The sequence below is a fragment of the Cyanistes caeruleus genome, chromosome 1 (genome assembly GCF_971803275.1).
Source record: "Cyanistes caeruleus chromosome 1, bCyaCae1.hap1.1, whole genome shotgun sequence".
NCBI classification, from domain to species: domain Eukaryota; kingdom Metazoa; phylum Chordata; class Aves; order Passeriformes; family Paridae; genus Cyanistes; species Cyanistes caeruleus.
The window spans coordinates 107,531,147-107,556,264 of NC_141701.1; the positions used below are offsets into that span (position 1 = coordinate 107,531,147).

Consider the following 25,118-nt stretch of genomic DNA (forward strand, 5'->3'; position numbering starts at 1 on the left):
ACATTTAAGTTTGTTGTAACATATGATGCAAGAGCTGGTTCATTCAGGAAATACATACTTGTCTTATGTCTCCTTAGACACTGTTAGATCCCTCTAAATGGCAAAAAAGGAGCACCATTTAATTTGTACTACTAAGTGATTGCTGTATCCAGACTTTCACTAGTGCAGAGAACATCACAAATACAACTAAACTGCAAAACAAAACAGCTGTACCTCTGCTAAATTAGATTCTGCTGTGAAGATGACAAAAAATTTACGTATATGTAACCTTTTCTATCCTCTCTCTTTCTTCATATGCTTCCTCCAGTTTTGATCTAATTTCTTCCTTCTCATTAAATGCTTTGAGCTCCAAAGTCCTTGTTCGTTCCATCTCCAGAGTAATTTCATGACAGGTATTCTTTTGGATTCTGAGGATATTTTTGGTCTCCTCTAATCTGCCAACATAAAAAAATCATAAAAGATTAAAAACCAACATAAATGTCATACAACTGAATTACTAAGTCAGCCTTGGACATGAAGGGAGGCTCCTTTAAAAGCATTATTTTGAGATATTGTATCCCCCTTAGAATTTAGTGCTAAAGACAAGGAAAATTTCATTCTGCTTCACAGTTTTGTATTTCTATCTACTATCAACTGAATACCAGCTATCAACTAGGCAGTGTTTTGGAGCTGCTTTTCTCTTTGGGAACTGTTCTGTTGCAATCCAGGATATACAACTCCACTCAACCTTCACCTTGAGAACAGAGAGAAAAGAGAAGCTTCACCTACAAGAACACTTTGAATTAGTTCACCTAAGGAATGTAAATTTTCCAGCTAAACTCAGCTGCACTTCAGGTTTCCTCTAAAATGCTTATTTGTGGCTTTTCACCCCAACAGCCTTGTTGCTCAGAAACATGTCTGAGCAGTTCAAATAGTCTGAGCCTGTCTGGTTGGCCTGGTAACAGAATGAGTACCACTTTGGATAGAATTAAGACCTTTTCAGGAGATGAGGTCACAGGGTATTAAACTATGCCATCAAACTTAGCAGCCTGTCTACTGTTTCTATAAACTTGAGTAATTTTGCAGATCAATTCAAATACTGCACACGTTAAATTTTTGCCATCACTTTTGTTTTACTGAAGCATGGTGTTTAAGACCTGCTCTGTGAACAGAACTCATTTGCTGCATTTGTCAAGATATTTTCTTGATAAGAATATTTTCCCTCTTTGCCTGTTATTTGCTTGTATGATGCACTGTAGCACTGCTCTAAAGTGCATTTCGGAGACCAGACAGGAATGTAAAACCAGTGCCTCAGACAGTAAAATAATCCCTATTTTCTAGACAATGGTTTCTGGAAAATTTAATGCAAATTACTTTTGAAATGACTGTGTGCATAAGAACTATCTTCCTCCTTAAAAGTTACTTACATAGAAAGCATTCCATCAAATGTGAACAACTCACATTTTAGGAGATGCAGCCACAATAAATCCTGAAGCAATACAAATTAGGAAAAGAACAGCAGGACAATTTTCAAGCTAATTTTTATCTACTGATTCAGTATTTTCTTTCTTCACTATTAGCCATCCAAGGTACAAAACACTTGAATTTTGAGGACTGCTTACCCAATAGTGCAAACACAATTTAGAAATCTTCTAAAAAATAAAAACTTTTCATTTTTCAAGCTGAACCACAGAAATTTAAACAAATAGCATAAAACCAAAATAACTACATTATGTTTAATACTATAAAATTTTTACAATATTAATAAAGAAATGAACAGTATTTCAATTTAATTTGAAAAGGAATGTGATTACAATTCACTGCATATAAATAATTATAAACAATTAAAAACATCCCTTCCAGTTTAAGTTTCTTTGGTTCTACCCATTAAAGTATTGTCCTGGTATAATGCTATGTAGTAATAGGTGATACTACCACCTACTGATGAGAAAGGGTAAGAACTCAAGGTATCTTGCAGAAGTGTAAACACTTACAAATTATGTCCTTTGTCATTTCAGATCTTGGACTTCTATTTCTTAAATATATTTTTTTTGTCATTAATTAATTTAACACTAGTTCTCAGTTCAAGGAACAATAGTTAGACTTACTCTGCTTTGATTTTCAGCATTTCTTCCACTGCTTTATTCTGTAAAAATTCAAAAACATTAGATGCAGTCTTAATGTTTAATATAAACATATATATGTTTAAAAATATCTGTCACTTAATTGATGCTACATAGCTCATTCCAGATCATTGTTCTACCTAGTAGTTCACATCTCTAATACTCACTTTGAATTCATCTCTTTACTGTAGGCACTTATTTCCCATTTCATGCCAGCACAGCTGACCCACAGCAGGTCTCTCTGCCTACTCACACACAGCAGAGTTCTAACAGGGTCTCTTCTGTCTGGGACATCCATGAAAACCTCTGCTGTAACATTACCTTCCCTTTGACACAGCCCTGACATTAGCAAGTGACACAATCTTCACTTTCCTACTCTGGAGATGAGTCAGATTTAGCAATCTGAATCTGTTTTTGCTAATTGTGCAATCTGACACCCAGTTCACTGGTGTTAGGCCAAGATAGAAATCCTAAGAGCTAAGTGTCAGGCTGTGCCTGTTAGAATTCACTAGAAATTGGTGTTTGTTTTGCTGCTATGAAAACAAAAAAATCAAACAAAACCAAATCAAACAAAAAAAAAAATCACATTAATACTTCACAGCAGGTGAACAGCAACTGACATGAGAAGGATAATATACCTTGGCAAGTCGCTCTTCAGCAATCTCTTCCTCTTTCTCTTTAAGGTACTGAACATCAGGATGTTTCTGATCACTAGGAAGTTCAAGAATGAGAAAAAAAGTTTCTCACAAACAGAGGAAACCAGTTGTAAAAATGTTATCCAGATTAAACCAGTAAATGTGTGTAGTTGTTTTTGCATGTGTTCATATCAAAATACTGAACATTATGAAACCACTCTGGAAGGGTTTAAACTTCTAAACACTTTTTCTTTCATCAGAGTACAGAGAAATTAATGTTTTAATGGAAACAATTACAAATGTAATAAATATGCAATCATTTGTTAGACAGCTGTGCTGGTTTTGGCTGGGTTAGAATTAATCATCTTCACAGCAGCCATTACGAGGCTGTGTGTTGGATCTGTGCTGGACACAGGGTGGATAATGTAGAGACATTTTTGCTGTTTCTGAGCAGGGCTTTCACAGAGCCAAGGCCTTTCCTGCTTTCCACACTGCCTGGGAAGTTGGGGGTGCATGGGAGGTTGGGAGGAGACACAGCCAGGACAGGTGACCCAAACTGACATTCCAGACCATGGCATCATGCTCAGTGCATAATGAAGTGGGAGGAAAAAGGAGGAAAAGAAGATATTTGGAGTGATGGCATTTGTCTTCCCAAGTCATCGTTGTGTGTGATGGGGTCCTGCTTTTCTGGAGATGGCTGAACACCTGCCTGCCCATGGGAAGTGGTGAATCCATCCCTCATTTTGCTTTGCTTCTGTGTGCATGACTTTTGCTTTCCCTATTAAACTGCCTTTATCTCAACCCACAAGTTTTCTGGGTTTTGCTTTTCTGATTTTCTCCCTGGATCCCAGTGGTGGGGGAGTGAGTGGCTGCGTGGGGCTTGGTTGCTGGCTGGGGTTAAATCACCAGAGCAGCTTTAAGATGGAGGTACATATTTTATTAGTTGACATTGTTCACATGTATGGAAACTGCAGAAAGGCTTCCCACAAGATCACTGCTCAGTGGTCTTGCCAAGTTAAGGTGGTAAAAGCTTCTTGTATTCAAAAGTCTTCATTAATTTTTATTTTAGTAGTTTTTAATCAACATGACATTGGATGGAAATAAGAAAACACATACAATTAAAAGAACTCACAAGCCAACTTCATCCTTGTAGAGTGCCATACGGGAAAAACTTAATTGGTTAAGAGTTTTATGATTGCATCAAATTACAATAAAACCACTATTTTCAGTAACTTAAAATCTTGTGAACAGATCAGGTGGGTTACTGAACAATGATGCTGTTTCTAAAGCTTTCTGCTTAGTTTGCAACAGACATTTGAAATTATGTTGTGAATTGAAATGGAAATCACAGGCAAACAACAATGGTTACACTGCCACAGAACAATGGATTCTGTGGTTTTGTTTTTCACAGTTTATGTAGGTTTTCCAGACCAATTTTTTTTCCACAAAAAAGCATTACTTTTATGTTCTTCACTTGTTGGATTCCTGACTTGGGATTTTGGCATATAATTTGGGTATGTGCCAAGAATGCCCTGCTCCTTTTAATTGATAGGAGTTGTGGTTTGAAGGGACCAAAGGCTAACTCTATATTCAAGGTTTTAAAATTTCATTTGTGTCTATATTGAAACTTGTGTTGCATTCATTTGGACACTCCTTATCTACTAGATCCAAAACTACACAAGTGACATAGAATACCCAGGAATTACTATGCATATAATGATTTCACATTCTGTTTCCATTTCCTTCATAAAACTTTGTTGCATTTAAGAACTGTAATTTAAGGCCCATAAAGTTTACAAGCCAGTAAATAATTTTCATAGAAAAGTTTGAGTCAATCTCTAAATAGGCAAACAACGTAAGACTGTATTTCAAATAAAACCTGTAAACTTTATCTTAATTATTTCAAATTAAGAGAGATTTTTCATGTTTTATTTTACTTTACCTGTTCTTGCTTGGTCTGTGAGCTTCTACAAGGCTCTGTAAACTCCTATTGTTCTCCACCAGTATCTGCATTTCCTGACGCAAGGTCTCCAACTCATTTAATTGTTCCTAAGCAAGTGAAATTCAAAACATTTTATTTGAAGACCAAATTACAAATCCTCTTTTCATTTCCACTTGAACATGTTTTTGAGTAAAATAAAAGGCAAAAAAATTATTTATCAGAAAACAAGCAAAGGTCTCTGGCAAATAGCTGCATCACCCTTCCATCTATAGTTGCATTAGAAACTTTACTGAGAACTGTTTCAGCAGCAAAGATGATGTTACCATTTGACATTCATGAACACAAACCAGCACAATCATTAGGAAAATGAGATTTATAGACATCTCAAGCAAGTTGCCACCACCTGTTCCCAGCCTAGGTGAAGAGGAAAAAATCAAAATCTGCCTTCTTCCTTTAATGGACATACTGCTAAGCAGAGCTCATTAAAAAAACCTGAACTTTGCAGTCTGTCTCATTTTGACCTTACAAATTGCCAGCAGAGATTAACTCATAGTACCTTCAGCCTTAGAATTTCGTCATTTTTTGCCCTTCGTTCTTCATTCAGCTCATGCACAAGGTGCTCCAGATTTATTGCAGAGGCCCTTCGATCAGCTATCTCTTGCTCATGAGTTTCCAAAAGCTTGGCCAAATTCACATCAAAATTAGGAGGAGTTTTTGGACACTGGTCAAAAAAAAAAAAAAACAAACCGAACCACACAAACTATTAGTAAAGGACTGGTTTTAGTTATGTTTTAATATTCATTGGAGACATAAATTAATAAATTCCTGGCAGACAAATCATCAATAACTACAAATTGAAAATGTTTCTCTAACATACCTGAGGAAATGTTACTGAAGATGAGTCCACAAAGCAATCTATTTGCTTCATTTTCAGTTCATATTCGTTCTTCCTGTTCTCCAGTTCCTCTGTCATTTTGTCTAACTATTAGAAATACAGTAAGAATTACACTAGCTCATAATACACACAAAATAGGAAACAAAACAGCACTCAGATCTCTATTTTCAGCAAGCTTAAGACTCCATTTGATAACTTTTCTATATTTAGTCAATCACTGTTAAACATCCAATAGCTGTATGCAACAAGCATTTTTGAAAGCATCTATACAGCTAACTACTTTGTAGTTTATCTGAATTTTGTTCTTGTTAGTATTTGATTTCCTTGCCTTGCTAACACAATCTACCTTTCAAAGGGGATGCTAACACAGAAAAAAACCCATTATAAGCTTGGTTGGCAAACATTACTGGTCAAAACGTGACTTGATACAAAGATTTTAGTGGTATAGATTTGATCAGTTGGCACAAGAGAATATGCTAACTTGATAAAAGAACTTCTCTTTCAAAAAATAACTTAAAAGTATTTGCCAATACAAATATATTACTTAGCACTGTGATAGTTGTGACAACTAGAGCTGAAATTTGAACAAAGGTTTAACATAGCTATTTAGTTTGCAGCATCTCCAAACTACTGTAAAATTTATAGAGCTCACAGTTCTCTCTCTGTTGCATAATAATATCGTTTGTGGATAAGTGTTAAGCAGAGGAAAAAGTAATCCCCTGGGTGACACTGCTGAACACCTGAGGTTGCTCTGCTCCTATAGGTACTGATAATTTTACACTGACACCAGAGTAAACATTTTTGTGATCTCTAGACAACATTTCCAAAATATTTAAAGTTACCTGATCTTTGTTCAGAAGTTTTTGAACTACTGCTTTCCTTTTATAAGAACAAACATTTCTCTTCAACAAGAGTACTATATACCAGATGCTCCAACATGACAAGTGAAACCTTTTTCAGAAACTGCAATTGACAACAGCTTGCTCTCAATTTCTTTGTTTTACCTGTTCCCTGAGTTCCTGGATTACAGCTTCTTTCTTTGCTATGTCTTCCTGTGCACACTGGAGCAATGCATCATGTTTCTTAGAGGCCTCTGTCAGACTTATCAGCTGATCAGCTGTATGACGCAATTCTTCACACAGAAGGTCCCTCTATTTTTCAAGTCATTGGATGAGTAAAAAAAGAAATGTTATTCCTCCAAGTCAGCTGTTTCAAGATGTTTTGTCATTGGGTGCCAAGATTGCTAACAGCTACAAGCATCTCCCTTTTCCTTCTACCTTTTCATCATTAATTGTAGCAAGCGTTCATCTGTAAGTTTATTTTAGCATGTTTTCATATTCTTGCTCTTGGTTGCAGAATGAAAATGAGAACTTTTCCCCAGTACAGGGACAATTAAGATTCTAGCAGAAGATCATTGGAATTAATCCCTATTTTAAAAACCTAATATATACTTAAAAAGATACACAGTTCTCTAAATAAGAAGTCAGAAAAAAATGTATAAATTTTAATCCACAATGAAGTGATTACAGCATTTTAGTGCATTGATATTCCAGAGATACCCCTGGATTTATTCTAGGATTTATACTCCCACGCTATCTGATGGGGCATCATACCTAAACAAGATGTGTTAACAAATAAGGAGAAACTTTAGTATTTTAAATGCCACCTCAGATTAGTTCTTCCTTGCCCAGTTAAGAAAGCATGAAGAAGTTAGTAACTGAAGTATAAAGGAGAAACACTGTAATTTTATCAGGAGCCAAATATCATCTTTATATCTATATATAATATCTATTACATTATCTAACTTATCCAAGGATAACATTGAAACGGGAACTTGCACTTAAGTTAAAAAAAGCCAAAAACCCCAAATGATCCATTTGCTAGACAACTCAGCTTTGGGTTTCAGAATGTCACTTTAAGATATGATTATTAATGAACATAGTCTGTTTAGTTTAAAACAGATTTCCATTATGTTTAATGTCCTTTGAGAAACACACAGCTCCCTGGAAGACTTTATTAGTGCTATATGATTTGACTAGCTAATCTAATCACAGATGATCTTGTAGAAATTACATGTAAGGAGGTGCTACTGTTTTTGACTGATGGACATGTTCAACAAAATAATGGTGACATCAGTAACAGAAAAGACAGAGTTAAAGAAAGATACAATATTAAAAAGCAAAACCACATATGAATCAAATGTGTGCCCTAGATCTGTTTCCAGCAGGTGGAGCTTTTAGTTAAAATTATGACTAAAGAAAAGCTATTACTGAATATAGTGCAGTGGGGGAAGAGACACTGTAGAACATAATATATTCTACCTATTTTAATTTCTCAGCTACATCATCTAAAGCTGCCATTAAATTCAGCTGATGATTCCTTAGTGGCCTTAACAAAATTAAACCAGGCTCTTAGCATAGGCTTTTTTGAAGTAGCTTATAAAATATTTATGTCAAGTAACGTGATAATTTAACAGAATTTGTCAGGTATCTCATGAAAAATTCTTTTAAGAACAGCTTAACTAGCTGTAGTTTGAACTAAAATGAGGTTAAGTTCTACATGAGCATTTTAAGCAAAACCACATCCAGTTGGTCTCATTGAACAAATAATCATAATACACCAACATTAATGTTTTTACCTCAATGTTATCAGCTATTTCTCTTCCTTCCAAGGCTTCCTTCAGTTCTTCAATCTTCTTTTCCTGATCTTCTATGATTCCCCTGCTTTCTTCTTTTGCAGCCAGAACAATATTATACTTGTACTACAAAAAGCATTCAATAAAATTTTAAATATTTTAGAAAAACATGTTACCATGTTAAAATTGGCAAACAGAAGACAAATAAACGTACATCACCAATCTTATGACTAGATCTAGAAATTTGTGTCAGTGACTAAAACCAGAATGATATATTTTACTTGCTAAATTATACAAACTGTTTGTAGAGATTAGTTGTCAGAATGATACAAAAAGATTATTAACATGAATTAGCCACCACAATACATATTACCTATTGAAACCATTATTAAAGAGATAGCCATATTCAGAAATGTCTCATCAACATTTTTCTATAGACCCTTTTGAATTGATTTGAGTTCACACATAATATATTATGTAAAGTATTCTGTTGGTTGCTCTATCAGTTTGCAAACTAGCCCTGTTTTAATAAAGCAGAGGCATTTTATTTATTTATAATTATTCAAATAAAGTTTTAGTTCTTTATACTTGTTTTCAGATTTAGAACATAGTAGTACCAGCAACATAAAAATTCACTCCATCAAAAATGAATTTACAATTCAGCTTCAATTGTTAAGGTCTTAAATTGCCAGTTTCTGAGAAAATCTAAATATGACTGTCAGCTGAGTGGAGTTTACAGGATGTGAACAGGTCCCTTTAGAGACATAGCTTTTTACCCACCACGTGGAGAGGGTTCAGTTTTTGAGACAGCCTTAGGCATAAAATGTTCAGAAGATTTCAACATGTCAAAACAAAGAAGTTTCCTTCAAAAACACTACAGCAAGTTACACTCTTTGAGACCTATGATAAGACATGTCATTGCTGCCATTTCTAAAGAGCACTACCATGTCCTTCAAAATGACAGAACATACATTTATATCCTCGAGCTCTCTTGTCAGCCCATCTATGGACTCAGTTTTATGATTAATTGAAGACCTCAGCTCCTGGATCTGTCTCATCAAGTCAGTTACAACTTCCTGCAACATAAAAAAATTAATCATGATAAAATACATATAAAATATATATAATGTTTTACTGGACTTTCTTTGGTATATAATTTGTCAATCCAAAACTTCAATCAACCAGGTGAAAATGAGTCCTCAAATTGCACATGTAAAGAATAAACAGAAAATTTGTTGCTAAATCACTGGCTTTTGTTCTAAGCACTTAAAGAACTGAATAAATTGCAGTGTTCATTAGAAGAGAAGACTGGCTTGCTGATTTAGTCTCAGGCTGTAGCAGGTTACTAATAGGTGAGCAGAACTACAATTTAAGGGTATGTTTGTAATGGAAAAAGACACATTCAACAAATACCATTGCACTGACAACACCATTTGATTCTAACTTTATGCATGTCAGATTTTTGGGTTTATGATGGAAAAAGCAACACCATCATGCCAGTAGTAAATGCACCATGTGATTTCTTACACCTGTTTTACAGACAGCACATATTGCACTTGGGGAACTCAGGCGATTTAAGCTTTCATACAGTCTTTACATAAAGAAGTGCTTTGATTTTATTAATACAGATAATGTGACACACAGTCACATTCCTACAACACCTTTCTTACCTTTCCCATCTGCGCATTACAACAGAGCCCTGACTGGAAGGCTCTATTAATCACCTGGGGAATTATGCATTGTTTAGGCATTGAATGTTTTGTCCAATAGACAGTTTTACCTTCATTTTTTTTGTTTCACCTTCAGTCAACTTGTCTTTGAATGCATACCAGTTTCCTACCTCCCTGCAAACTCCATGCTAGGAAAAGGTAGGATTTATTTTACCTGGCTATATAGCCAGGATTGCCTAAAAGCACAAAATGACTAAGCAGTACAGGAAGGCTCTGGTCTTTCATCTCTACTACAGCACATAGTTACTCACAACACTGTGTATCAGTAACAGAAATAAACCCAAACCTTATCTGTATCGTTTGTCTTCTTCAAAGAAGCAATAGTCTCTTCAGCAGCAGCCAGGTCCTGTTCCAACATCCTCAGTTTTGCTTCCTAAAGGAAATAATATTTGTGAAGGAGTGTCTTCACTACCTTTGCTGTGTTCTATAAAGTATCAAGTCATGAAAAAAAAAAAAGGAAGTAACTTGTTAACCTTACCTAAAAAACTTACCAGTAGCTTAAAATATATAGCCTCAGCACTCTACATTTATTTTGCTGATAATCAACCTAACAGTATGCCAATAAAATTGTTATTAATGCCCAAGAAAAGCCATAAACACACAACTCCAATATTCAAATCTGCTGTTGTACCTGCTGCTCACACCGTGTCACCATTTCTGAAATTGGTTTCTCCACCTGTGCTTTTTCAAGTACTTTCAAGAGCTCCCTGGTGAAAAAAAGTATGTTTTGATTATATTTCTCACTAGAAATGTAAGAGAACTTTAACAAGAACAAAGTGATATGAGTTTATTCTATGTGCACTTAATTTTTTTGAGAGTTCTTCAGTTACCACATTCTCAATTTTGCTATGCAAAAGACTAATACTTTAGTTACTAGCTTTACACTGCTATCAGTGGCAGAATTTTATCTTTGACAAGAAAAACTATACAATGAAAAATGAATTGCTGTTCTGATTTGGATAAAATAAAAAAACCCATCTGGAGAAAAACACCTCTACAAATGGGATCCCCACCTGTATGCAACATATAGCACCAATGAGATCAGATGAAAATATACCCCACTGCTAATTAAAACTTACTTTGAATTGTTTTCTTTGTCTTCTTGCAATTGTAATGTTAGCTTCTCATTATGTTCTTTTTCTGTTTTCAGAAGCTGCAAAAGGTTCTAGAATATCAAAATATACGTTTGCTATAAGAAGTTACAATTTTAAGGTCTCTAGAGCAATCTAAAACAAAATAAAAATCTAAACAAATTCTTAAGATGACTGAACAAAACCAACCATTACACAAAACCTTAAAACTGGAAGATCTTTAGATTGTTCTGAAGACATTCTAAAGTAAACTCTTATTTACATTTAGTAATCAGATATTTGTACCTGCCATTAATACTAATTTTATAAAGCTGTGATGGTCCCAATATCCAAGGCTGTGAAGGCAAAAATCAGAATTTTCAATTGTAGATTAATCTGGGGGCATTTTAAAATTCTGTATTCCTTCAAAATACTGAATATATGGAATTTAAACCAATATTCAATCCATCAGTATCCCGTTAAACGCTAATAAGGAAAATCTAGACCAAACTTGCCGAGCAGGCACTGCAAACTCCGCAGAAATGCAAGTAAAATTATTTGCAAAAGCCCTTGAGCAACCTTGCTGCTGTTTTGCAGTCACTGCAGTCTGACAGGCTTTCAAGGACAACATCAACTAAATTGCAGGACAGTGATCCACCACAAGCCATAGATCATTTTAACAAGATCACATCCACTATGAAAATTTTTAAGAAACTGCTTTGTAAAGATAGAATAATTAGGCTAGTCTTGGCTAGCCCTGAGATAAAAGCACTTCAATGTCAGGATTCTTTTCCAAAGAAGCTTCTTATTCCTTTACTAATTAACCCATCTCCCTCAACATTTCCAGAGCAATTTCTTTAGCCTAAAAACTTACTATTCATGATGCTATTGGATATTTCCGATAGCCTGTGGTTGTGAAAATCTTGCAGTAAGCTTGGAAAAACAATTTGGGTACACCTTCCAAATGAAATTACCAAGAAGCCTATTACTGCTGTGGAATGTTATCAGTGATAAAATAATAGGAATTAAGCAATCTGGGTTTGGTATAATTAAGTCCTTTAAAATCCTTGATTGTCTTACACAAAGCTCAGTTTTCATTGCTTCTGTTTCTTGCTTCCTGTCCTCAAGTTGTTGCTTCAGCTGGTCCGTCTCAAACTTGGCTACCTCCTGCAAATTGTCATAGTCATCCTGCAGGCTTGCCTTTTCTTCAAGAATCTTTTCATGTTCTAGCCTTCATAAAAAAATCCAGACCAAATAATCTAATAAGGGTTTATGTCCTTCTAAAAATACTCCAACTGTATTTTAAAATAGTCAAATAATATACAGAAAGAATACTCTCCAAACAGTATTTCTGCTAACACAGAATGCACCAATATAACCACAGCATTTAATTTCAGCTCCACGTTCCCAGTCTTACAATGTCTCACTCAAAAAAATTCAGCTAAGACATAACCTGCTATAGTGCAAAATGTAGTTAAGTTTTCCAAAAGAAAAATCAAACCCAAAACATAAAATGGAAGCATGACAAAACAGCAACAAAACCCAACATAACTAAATCACATTAGTAATTGAAAACCATACTGATTATCATCTCCTGATACTAATAGCAGATTGTTATCTCCTGATAATTATTGCAGACAAGGCAGTGAGCTTTTCTGTCTTTGCTACTCAAACTTCAGTTATTTTTATGAGTTCTTTCTGCTTGTATTTTTAGAGCAGCATCATTATGTCACCTGATTCATGTGACCAGACTGACAATATGTCCACTTAATTTTTGGAGAGCAGCAAGTTCATAGATACATCCTATTTAATAAGAAAATTATATCGGAAAGCAAAATTAAGGCAGGCACATTTTGTTTTCTTTCTAATAATTCCACCATATTGCCTGAAATAGGTGTGAAAGAACCCCAATCAAACAACCCAAACAAACACCCTCCTCCCTAACAAACAAGCAAAGGACAAACAGAAAACAATTTTCAAGAAATGTAAATGTAAAGTGTAAGTTCACATACAGGAGAGGGCGAGGGAATCACTAGATACATCCAGAAGGGATAACAAGGCATTGTACCAAACTGCCAACATACCTGACACTGTCCAGCTGGAACTGTACATCCATATGTCTACCAGAAAGCTGATTTATTTCTTTCTCTTGCTTTTCCTTAAAGGCACTATATTCCAATTTTACAGAAGACAGTTCTTTGTCTGCAGACTGCAGGACAATGCGCAAGTCATGGACTTCACTTTTTAATACTGTCAAAAAATCCCAAAATAATTTACATGTTAGTTGGAAAATAGTGTGCTACCTGTAGGACACAAAATGCTAGAGAACCTGCTGGGAAAGTCTCACAAACCTCTGCATGCCTGCAGTGGAATTAATCTAAAAAGTCACACACAAAAAGGCTTTGTGAATGGAAAAGGTCAACAAAACACTGACTTTAAAAAGTAAAGGTGAATCAAAAACATTCCAGACAGTATCACTGTAATTTCCATAGACAACAAAGGTTTTATCCTTTATTTTTATTTGTCTTTTTAAATACTGTATCTTGTACCTCCTTCAGATTCAGAGTAAAGACAGAACTATTTTGAATATTGTACACTGTGCAAGACTAGGCAAAGATGATCTGCAAGTATTAAATATTGCTTTTTTTTTAAAAAAAAAAGAAAATCAAAGCAGTATGTCTAACAACCAAACAATTACTCAGCCCATGTTACTGTTGATTTAAAAAAGTAAGACACCTCAAAACTTTTAATAAAATTTTAGTATTACAGACTTACTATCAGCCTTGTTTTGACTTTCTTGAAGCTGTTTTTCAAGTGATTTTATCTGTTCAAGGAGCTCCTGGCGCTCTTTACTCCAGTCATTCCTTTCAGATGAAAGAAGCTTGAAAAGAAAAGTAAATTTTTTTAAATAGAAGAAAGTGTAGGAGCAGAAAAGTCACACACTTTCAGTGTGACTTTACATTACAAACAGTATTAAATTTAATATTAATATTTAATACAAATGTATTAAAGCATTTTACCAACTGATTATAAACACATTTTTCTTTAAATTCAGTAATTGGTGACTCTGAAATCCCTCAAAGTCCAAGGAAAAAATAATTTATATTACTGAAGACATTACCTTACTGAAAAAGTTCTTTTAAAAGGAACCACAGCTTAGGAGCAGATAACAAAGATATCAGAAGTGAAAATTATCTGGAAAGCATACAGGCCTTATTTCCTTTTCTATGATAAATCAACCCTAACAATTAACCAAGACCTGCAAATCTTTGATAGGTAGCTCCAACTGAGATGAGTATTTTCTGCATTCCAAAGTTTAAAATCTGCTTGTTACTGTAGTTGTTTTCCAGAAATCATGAAGTTGGCCAAACCGAACCACAACAGTGTTGATTTACTTATATTTAAGCTCAAGCAGGCCTGGATTCACAAGATTTTAAACAACAAAACCAAACTCAAAACTGCAGTGTTATGAACCTCCTCTGCTCACTCCAACTCCAGGGGGGGGTTGGATTAGATGACCTTTAAACCAAATCAAACTATTCCATGGTTTTAAGTCCTTGTCTTCCTGCACAGCCCAGAGTTATGATGCTATGTAAATTTGTCAAAATGCAAGTAACACTGCAAGACCTCACCAGACAACACAGCAGTACGGCTATATGATAGTTACATGAGCCCTATATTACATTGTTCTCTCACCTCCTGTATTTGTGCAGAATGATGCTCCAGTTTATTAATATGCTGCTGGAGTTTTATATTCTTGCTTTCCTCTTCATCCAGCTTTGTCTGCATTGTGCTCAGTTGCTCCTGTGACACAAGAGACACTCAAAATTAGAGCAGCTATCTTGCATTTTTTTTTCACATGCCATATGGCAGTCTGTGCATATTAAACATAAAAAGTCAACAAGTTTCTATTTTTATGATCTGAACCAAGAGAAAACAGAACACTCAAAAATAAACTGATGTCTTAAGTAGCTGATTTCTCCTATTTCTAACTTAACTGCCAAAAACACCAGGAAAATACATCAGTGAATACAAGGACTGAATCCAATAAACACTTCAGTTTTCAGACACGTGTTTATCTTGGAAAAATAAGGCTTTAAAAAGAAATTATTCAAAATATACATTAAACTCCTTACAGGATCCCTGCACTATGATAAGCATCAAACAGGAGTTTTGGCTGTTGTGCCAGGGTTTTACATGCATTGAAGTTAGTTCCAGCTTCTAGAGAGTAGTTCAGATAAATTTGTAGTGTTCTTCTATGTGACAAAAGACCTTCCCCACCCACTAGAAAAGATACAAGACAATGTATAATGGTGGACAAGCACTGTTTAGCAGGTTTCTTCAAATAATGCAGTATTATATATTAAGCATGTGTACTGCTCCAAATGTAGCTGTCAATTTATAAAGAGGACTCCTTATAGACAAGATACCAGGTTTAAATAGAAAAAAGTATGAACATCCTGAAATAAACTACTTATGATATTCAATCCTCAAATCACTTTCAGTATTTTTAAGTCCTCTTTCAAGTACTATGTATAGGGAACTGTTTAGTGTTGCATTAATCAGGGGCTTTGGTTTCCAGTGCAAACTAAAGTGCACTTGGTGCCAGTGAAGTACTTCATGACAAAGCCTGCTTTATTACGTAGTTGCACATACACTTCACTTTTTATTCAGAACATTCACCTGTGCCACTTTGAGCTCTTCAGCAATGGCTTCACATGCTTGTTCACTCATCTCTGGTGGAACTGGCTCTTTTAGAATGTCATCCATCATCTCTTCAGAACGCTGAAAATCTTCAAAATTATAATCTGGGCTTATTCGTGGCACAAGGCGAGACCTCAGCTGGTAAGCTTTAGTTGGAGTGGTTATGTTCTGTAACAAAGATTACAAAGCAGTCCTTATTTTAACTGCAAAATGAAATTCAAACTTTGTCTGGTATTGTATTAAATTCTATAAGCATAATAATGAAATAAAATGCTTAAAGTGGCTAGTTCTGAAGTACCGTTACTTCTTCCGATTCGTCATCTGATGACAGTAGCAGTCACTCAGTTAATACTCCAGAATAAAAAGTAGCCTATTTGGTTTATCACATATAGAGAACATTCCAGAAAACTAGTTAGGCTGAGGGATTACACAAATTACAGTCTATTCTCTTGTACAACTCAGAAGTAAATATGTGTGGCTTTAAATAAACTTATTCCCATACCTTAAGACTTTCTCTATGTAGCTTATGTAGCTGAGAGACTTCGCGGCGTTTGTGTGCTTTGGTTGCCTCCAGAATATTTTCAAGATGCTGGTTAGCCTTCTGAAGGGATTGAAGCTCTGATTCCAGTTCCATCTGTTTTTTCCTGTTTAGGAAGTATTTTGCTACTGTCAAAACTACTCCATGAGTATGCCTTCCTACCAGTAAGGATATGCTGCAGTATTGCCAGTGAGCAAACTGCAGCTGAACTTTTACCCAAACACCCAAATGCATTATTTTGAGAAGAAAGCCATCGCTGCTGTATTAAAGAGTAAAAATAACATATAAAAATTAAAAAGCTAAGCAGCTTATTTGTGCCTGCATAATGAAGCAAGCAGATGGATAACTAAACATGTCAGAAAAAAAATCCATTACATGGTAAGAAATAAGCTGAGAGCTCTGCAGCTCCTTTTAAGAGAAAGTGATATCGCCCATTCCAGTATGGTATTAAGCTTTAAAAATGTTATCCAGTTATATGAGAAGTCTGAACTGGAGCTTGCCAGGATTAAAGAAAATCCTCTAAAGGCTGTTTTTTTTTTTTTTGGAAAGTGCTGCTCTGTTAAGATTATTTTGCCCTCTAAGAGTACTTTAACTGAAATCCAACAGTTGAGCAGAAATTTAGGAATAATTTTCACTAGGTATTTTGCAGAGCTACAAGCTTTTACTGTGATAGTTGCCATTACTGTCATAATGGTAGGGTCAAAGTCCATAGACAAATGGAAACATACTATTTCATCTCTTGGCAGTTTAATGCAATCATTTTCCCTCATGGTCTTGGCACCTGCAGCAAAACTTAGGGAACAGAGTAGAACTTTAGTTCTGACTGCAATTAAAAACAGCAGAAAAATTAGCATATGGTGTTTTTGTGAAATTGCTGTTTTACTCTACTTTTATTACAGCATATAGTTACACCTGTATGTAAAGCTTCAGTTACCCTGAAACTGGAAAGATTAAGTGTAGTGAAATTTGGTGACTTTGGAGGCTGAAAAACACATCTCCATTTGCACTCCCCTAAGAAAGTGCTGGTAATTGATAGTAAAATGCATACATACTACCAAGAAAGCAACACCTTCAAAAAACATGGAATACATAAAATAGAAGAATATTTAATGGGCAGAAAAATAAAGTAATCCATATAAAAAATATAAATAGACTACTGCAATTAATGATATAGAACAATTGATGGATTGCTGAATTGATAACTTCAGTAGATCAAAATGCTATTATTTATGAAGTTCATAGGATTTGCTACACAAATCTAAAAATAAAAATACAGATTTGTACAATTGCCTCAATAAGCAAAAAGGATATTAAAAGCTACTTTTTAAAAATAGAAGTGGGGAGGCAAAATTGTGCCTTGATGCTTTCAGACTTACACTCTAATTTCACTGAAATCACAGAAAGCAATATTGTTAGGTACAATTAAAATAAATAATAAAAAAAATCAGGTTCCTTCTGCCTTCCAGGTTTGCATTACATTTGCTGGAAATGCTATTTTTCTTTCATCTGCAGTTACAAGATCTGAATTTTTCAGAAATAGGGTTAATCAAGTGAAGTCATGTATTATTCACATGCATATGAACGCTGAAGGTATTAGTGAGGCATTCCTATTATCTTGTGCTGCCCTCCAGGAGAACAATGACAGTAAATTCTTCACTACATTAATAAGGGCAAAGTCAACCCTTACCTCATGTTTAGATGCCAAAGCAAATGGACATAAATGCTCTACTGACACCGTATCTTTGCTCGGATTTGAATTTAACCTTTGTTCCCATAGCAAGTCTCAAGATAACAGTTCTATTGCCTTCTTAAAAGATGAGATGAAAAATGAACTAACTGTTCAGCCAGAATTTTCTGGGGTGCTTGGATTCTACATTTATGATGACTCAAACTTGCAGACTTTAAGTGATTATATTAAAAACTACTGTTGCACAAAAACAAACCCCAAAATACCCCTTCTCATTTTCCCCTGCCCCATCATCTACTACTTCCTGTCTGCCTCTACTATTTCAGTTACTGAAAAACATTTGCTCTAAATGGAAACTAAGCCAAACTCTGCCAGCTAAGCCTGTTAAGCAGGTGACTACCAGAATTAAAGGGTATGTCCATCTCCTGCATGGTGTGAAGAATTTTCCTCCATCTTACTATCAAGAGTGGCTTTGGAAAAGACAAAGAAACCTGCAGCAGGGCAGATATACCTTCAGATTTAATGACGGTTGTTCCCTAGTCTGGGAATAACCAAGTTCAACAAGAACATACCCTGTGTGTGCATGCCATTATTCTTACATATGAAGAACAAAGGCCCTTTCTTACATGCAAAGAACAGGCCTAGTCAATATAATCAGGACCTGAGTCTTTAAAAAAATTGATATGAATAACAACTTAAAACCATTTAATTACAGATATTTCAATACTGTTCTGTCTCACTTGGTTAGCTCTTTAAATTCTTCGTATTCTTGCTTTGAAGTTGCCAGTTCAGCTTGGGTCTGCAGCAGACGAGCTTTCAGCCTTTCGACAGATGCCAGCGAATTGCCTTCCCCTGACATGGTGGTGGAATATAAGCGGTGACCTACAGAACAAACATAGACCCTCTGAAATCACACAGCAGCTCAAATACCTAAAGTTTTACTAACATGAAAGCGGTTGTGGGCTTTTGAACAGCACAGCAGCAATTGAAATTGACAGAAATAGGTATTGGCAACAGTCCACATGAAAAACAGTAATAATTAATATTACTGCAGTCTTCGTGATAACTAAGGACCACAGAATGAGATTACAGATGAGTTTCACAAGATGCAAATCAGAATTCCCTATTGCTTCAAGGCCAACATGAATACAATTAAGTAAAATTGTTTTATCGGTCTTCAGGTACCACTTTGAGGAAGGCAAAAATAGACCAAGACAGACATTTTCAACACTATGCTGCAGACAGCAGAAACATTATAAGCATATTTAGCTGGAAAACATTAGCATGTTTTTACCTCCAGTACTTTTCTCTGTGGCTGAAGCTTCCAAAAAAGCTTTTTCTAGCTCTGCAATGGTCTGAGCATCAATTTCTTGGGCCTTTTTAACTGACTGTAAAGAACGAAGTTTTTTATTCTCCTCTCTGAGATTATGGTTCTCCATGGCATACTTTGCAATTCGTGGGTGTTGTTCCATCTGTGGTAATCAATATTTTATTCAACACTTTTTATTTTCCAGACAATGCTGTAGCTATCTAGCTGTTACTCTACCACCTTTAATATGGATTAAACTGTAATAGAAAAGAGGTATCCCCCACAGTGGTTATAACTACTCAATTTTTCTTTGGTTAATTTTCTTACTGCCTTGGCATCTACTCTCAAGACAGCAAGATTATATCTTACATGTTTACTCTTTTACTACTCTGGTAGTAAAGCAGTAGGATACTTTTCCTGCAGCTCTTGATACCTTTTTCCATTCTAACTTTGTGCTTTGGCTTTCTTAACACTATCCTTGCAAGACATACTAATGTAGGACTGTGCTAAACTTCATTTCTTCTCCTCCTCCCTTTCCTTTGAAGCTCAGTTATGAACTAGATTTATGCTACTCTGCCAAGAGATTTACTCCTTTTCCCTACTTGTGCTTGAAGGAAATTGTTTTTCAAGAATTTGCCTTCTCTCTCGGGTTTCTTTGTTCTTCAAAACTGCCTCACAAATGATACTACACCTACCAGACACCTGAATAACCCAAAGCTGTTCTTCAGACAGCTCCTGGACCACATCACCCCATACATGTCCATCTGACACGTGTATTACCCTTCAAAAATTCCACCGCATTACTGCTGTCTTTCCCTTTTCAACTGATGTCATAAAACTTGAAGTCTGCCATATGCATGAGGATTTCTGATTTGGAGACTTCCTTGAGCTGCTGAAAAGAAACTTGGTCCTCTGCCTAACCCACATCAGGTGGTCTGTGGCAAGCTCCCACCATGACATCACCCTTACTAAACTCTCCTCTTATGCAAACTCAAGCTCTAAACCCTGCCATTGTCTCTTCCATAGGGAAACCCATGCATTTGAGATGCTTCTATAAGGGAACCCACCACATATCCTCTGCTTTTCTGCCTGACTTTCCTAAAAAGTCTATATTCACCCACCACAGGACTACAACATGTGAGCTATCTCACAAAAAATTGTAAAAGAAAAGAACAAAGACTTTACCTGTTCTCTGAGTATCTGTACTTCCTCCCTCAAGTCACTGAGGAGATCATCTTGCTCTTTAGGCAATAAAACTCCACCAGCTTCTTTATGTAATCTCTCCAAACGAACAATATGGTCCTCCCGGAATTTAACTATCATTTTATTTGACTGAACAAATTTTTCCTTCTTGGCACACAGTTCTTCTAGCTGTGCGACTTTTTCTAATAAATTCTAAGGAAGTACATATTACAGATTAGTAAATTCTTAAGGTGCACATCTTACATACATATGCACAGGCAGATAAATCATGCAAAATCTCAGTTAACAGTAATTTTGTGAATACACAGACTATCATTTGCAGCAGGTTTGTAGACAGCAACAGCTCATACCAAGAACCCAAAGTAGACAACATGTTGCAAAAATTGTACTTAGAAACTCCAATATGATGTAGTAGAGTAAGTATTCTGTTATCCTCAGATGCACATCACTAAAGTGCCTGTTTCAGTTAATTTTCTTTAGAAAAAATAAAAATCTATTTTGCCTGTTTCGTTACTACACCATGACCAAAGAACAATAAAATGAGAATGACTGGGACATTTGTGTCAAAAAACATGCTGTTGATTAAAACACTCAAAATTAAGTAAAACAGAAGCTTGTTCGGTTCAATTTTTTTTAATAAGAAAACCCCAATAAACCCCCCCCCCCCTTAAAATTAAATACACTATCAAAGCTATCCTATGGCTTGTCAGAATTTGAAAGACAGAATAAAACACAACTATTTTGGTTGGAAAAGACTTTTAGGATCATCAAATCCAACCACTATTCCACCAATGCCAAGTCTACCACTAAACCATTGTCCTTAAGCACTATAGATATTAAATGTCATTTGACTAAGTTCCCTTGTTACCTTTGGAAAGAGTATTTTTATTCAAAACCAAGGAAAATCGTTAAGAGAATCAAGCATCAATATACTCACTGGCTCTCACCAGAAAGTACACTGGATGTACTCAGAAATATCAGCGCTTTCTTACCTTCTTTTCACCTTCAGATTTCTCCCAGAACAACATTGCTTCAAGAAAGTTGTTCATGTAATTTATGTTGTTCTTCCCTTTTTCAAGAGCACCTGTAGGGGAAGTCAAAGAAACAAATTCCATATTTATTAAAATACCACTTACTCATGTTTTTTCTACATATAAAACATGACAACTGTGTAAAGTAAATTCAAATAAATTCTTTAAACAGTGTAATTCTTCCACAAAGATCATGTGCCATATGCAGAGCACACTGTTTAGACAGTAATTCCTAGTCACCTGCAAGTGCTGATAAAGAATAGACCCAATTTACATAACTGTGTAATTAACAAAGTTGTTCAAGCATTATACTGCCTTGCAATGAACTTCTATTAAAGTAAAAGAATCAGTCTGTTCAGCTAAGCATATCTATAAAATACAAAATCCCTCTGAAATTAATTTGATAACACTAAGCCATTATTAGCATTATTAGTACAGTTTGTACATATTGAGAGTGGACTGACTGGTTTATGAGAAGGAAATTTAGGAAAATAAGCTTGAATTATGTGGACAATTAGTGGCTTAATCTGGAAGGAAAGTGTCCACACAAGGGATTAAAAGGGTTTAACAATCCACTTAGAAATTAATTCAAAATAGCATTTCTGAATATTCTAATACAGACAAGTCTACTTATCACTATGGTATCTAGGTGTATGATAGCTACATTACTGTGATTTAATATATATTAAGATGCCATCATGTTTCTGAAGTACCTCGAAAACAGATTTTATGTTTCTATGGTTGAGTATTACAAACTTAATTTAACTGCACAGAACAAACACAGCTGATAGCTGATATCCTAGGTTCTTCTCAAAACTCCTCCTCAGCATTTAAGCATGATCACTTGTTTCCCCTCAGAGTCTATCATGGGTCTAAACACTGAGCCCTCTGTCAATATTCCTATATTTATGAACCATGATTCAGTGTCCTGCCTCATCTCTGACTTGTTTTTACTGGTTAAACATGTATGCTAACAGAGAAGTCCTTTTTCTGTAGGAAAACTCAACCCCAGATGCTTTATATCACACATGGCTTTCTAACTTCTGTTTTAACTTCTCCTGCTGTATCTTCTATTTCTTAGTAAGGTCAGGAAAGAGTTGACTCACAAAAACAGAAGGACTTACAAAGTTTATGACCTGGCAATCAAACATTATCAAGTAGTGCATTTCAGTGAGAAACATAGATACTAGGAAGCTCTGCTGAGATTTGTATTGCAGATAAAATGGCCTAGTGAGAAGCTTATGGAAGATTACCTAAAAATTCTATTTCCATCTTACATTGAAATCAAACGTCTGTTGAAAGTAAACATCTCTCTTAGATTCTTCTGGAAGTGGCAAAAAAGGGAAGAGGAGGGAAAAAAAATCCAGTCCCAAGTTTAAAAAGAATGCAACATTGTGCCTTCCCTCTGACTTAAATGTACAAGGAATCACATGCAAACCTCTAGTTACTTAAAGGATTAGGCAGCATATCTCTTAGGAAACTGAAGAAAATCTATATAATAAAACCATAGTACAGTACCAAAACTTAAGAGGAAGAAAATAAAACCACACTAACAATTTCTGCAAGGTAGCAGATACAAGTACAGGAAATAAAATCCATAAGGAAAATGTGACCCTTGTAGGTCAGGCCCTACAAAAATATTAATTGTTCAGAAACTCCATGAAGGCCCCCAACCTTCTGGGCTACAGAAGCAGGAAATTCTCCCTCACCTCCAACTCTTACCTTGGGATAGAGAAATACTGCACACAGATGGCACTGAAGTAAGCTGAGCAAGCTGCTCTTTCAACTTCTTGACCTCAGCTTGCAGCTGGCTCACATTTCCTTGTGTATCTTCATTTACTACAGCCTTTTATACATAGGAGAAAATTAGGAAAAGGTATAAATAAAAACCTTACATGGTAAGAGAAAACTCAAAGAATGCAAGCTAGTAAAATTACAGAGAACTTCTTCCATCTTAGGAAAGGAAGAATTCATGGGAAAAGCAAAGTTCCATTCACTGAGAAACCATCAAGTTGCACTTCAGATGGAATTAGAGGTTAAAAAAGGTAATGTTTTCTGCAGAATTTTGCCTGGACCTTTTGCAGCAACAAGGCAGTACATCAGAGACTGTTTCAGCTAAATGCCAACATGCTTTTAAAAACCCACTCATACAAAATTACATTTTGGGCACTAAGATTAATATAGAACGAGTTAACAGAAACAACATTGAATCAGATTTTTTTTTGACAATTTACATTTTTAGTAGACATTTACTTTTTTTTTTACTTGTCATTTTTCTAATGACGTGCTCATTCATTGAGAACAAGCAATGAATACATGCTATTAGCAGCCATTACTTAAGTCTCCAGCTGCTGTCCTTTATCGTAACCAAGAGCAAACCAGCCTTTTTCAAAAACAGTCAGTCTTAAATAAAAAGCAAATTTAGTGATTTCAAATAAGGAAAATTAAGTTAAATTTTTGAAAGCACAGGAGCACCTCAATGAAGCTGCCTTGCTTACAGATATGTGAGTTAAATGACAAGTGTCTGTCTCTACAATAAAGACATTAAGTAACTCTCTTACCTTGTTTTTAATCAACTTTGCTCTCTGAGCAAAATTAAGAGTGGACAGTGTTTCACCAAAACACTTGGATCCTGGGTGAACATTTGCAATTATACACGTTTTTGCATTACCACCAAGAGAATCCTAGTTAAAAACACGGAAGTTAGTTTTATTTGCAAGTTTTTGGTGACAACAGAAAGCCATTACCTAAAAGATACCATGTATCATTCTGAACAAATTGAGAAAAGTATTTCATTCAAGAAATATACACATAGAAGGTAAATTTCTCAAATTTTATTTCAAATGTGGGCATAAAGGATGCAACTGTAAATAACTACTTTATTTGGGGCTTCAAAACACTGACTATATTGAGATACTTTCTTCACCTGAACAGCAGGAAGAGAAAAAAATGCTAAACAACTGCAAAAATAATTTTGGTAATGAGTGATCACACTACTTTCAGCATCACCTGTTGATTGCTCCAAACTGTCTTCCTTCTGCTTGCAGCCATCAAACAAAATGACAAACCAACAGATTATTGACCAAGGATAGAAAAAGATCATATCCCCTTTACATTCATGTCTTCAGGTACACTTCTTCTGTGCTGTTAAACAAGTATCTTTCAAATCTGAGCTAAAGACTCAAAGTATGGTACTATAGAATAGTCCACAAGCCTCAGTGGCATTCTCTCTCTAGTAGCAAAGGTCCTATTTGTGGACTTCTTTGCAGCATAGACACCTCAAATTAAAACGCTTAAAGTAACAGTTCTCAAAGTTATACTTCTGTTCCAATTTTTATGTATTGTGGGTTGCATTGGAAGAACATAATTCCTCAGTGTTTCATCAATCTACATAGAACTGGGATGTAACATTGAGAAATTTTGATGTGATCACAATACTGTGTTGTAATACAAATATTGTATGTGTACATACAAATACTGTATTATAATACAAAAATATACTATAGACATTCACATACTCTTCACAGAATTTTGGCAAGTGCTGACACCCCAACGAATCTTTGACTGCTTGTTTTGTGTTCATTTTGAAAAGAGCCTAAAAGGTCTCAGGTAGGAGATTAAATTCAACTGATCTTTA

The 25,118-nt window shown here is 35.3% G+C and overlaps 1 protein-coding gene across 7 annotated transcripts in view; it reads right to left on the reverse strand.

The window, feature by feature from the left end:
- KIF15 (kinesin family member 15) overlaps nt 1-25,118 on the reverse strand; it is a 35,171-nt gene that overhangs the window by 1,945 nt on the left and 8,108 nt on the right. For 5 of the 7 annotated variants that reach the window (XM_023919388.2, XM_086848344.1, XM_086848381.1 and 2 more), the window contains 24 exons: nt 24,043-24,165; nt 23,204-23,327; nt 21,443-21,534; nt 20,433-20,642; nt 19,233-19,410; nt 18,679-18,820; nt 16,216-16,357; nt 15,693-15,881; nt 14,706-14,813; nt 13,785-13,890; nt 13,094-13,259; nt 12,090-12,240; nt 11,019-11,104; nt 10,571-10,646; nt 10,226-10,312; nt 9,181-9,285; nt 8,213-8,335; nt 6,579-6,725; nt 5,557-5,661; nt 5,236-5,400; nt 4,680-4,786; nt 2,741-2,813; nt 2,088-2,125; nt 269-434 (listed from right to left, as the gene is read on the reverse strand). In XM_023919388.2, coding sequence (XP_023775156.2) covers nt 269-434; nt 2,088-2,125; nt 2,741-2,813; nt 4,680-4,786; nt 5,236-5,400; nt 5,557-5,661; nt 6,579-6,725; nt 8,213-8,335; nt 9,181-9,285; nt 10,226-10,312; nt 10,571-10,646; nt 11,019-11,104; nt 12,090-12,240; nt 13,094-13,259; nt 13,785-13,890; nt 14,706-14,813; nt 15,693-15,881; nt 16,216-16,357; nt 18,679-18,820; nt 19,233-19,410; nt 20,433-20,642; nt 21,443-21,534; nt 23,204-23,327; nt 24,043-24,165 — 3,009 coding nt within the window. Of the gene's footprint in view, nt 1-213; nt 435-2,087; nt 2,126-2,740; nt 2,814-4,679; nt 4,787-5,235; nt 5,401-5,556; nt 5,662-6,578; nt 6,726-8,212; nt 8,336-9,180; nt 9,286-10,225; nt 10,313-10,570; nt 10,647-11,018; nt 11,105-12,089; nt 12,241-13,093; nt 13,260-13,784; nt 13,891-14,705; nt 14,814-15,692; nt 15,882-16,215; nt 16,358-18,678; nt 18,821-19,232; nt 19,411-20,432; nt 20,643-21,442; nt 21,535-23,203; nt 23,328-24,042; nt 24,166-25,118 lie in introns of all 7 variants that reach the window. The other 2 variants (XR_015275597.1, XR_015275598.1) reach the window with 1 other exon arrangement.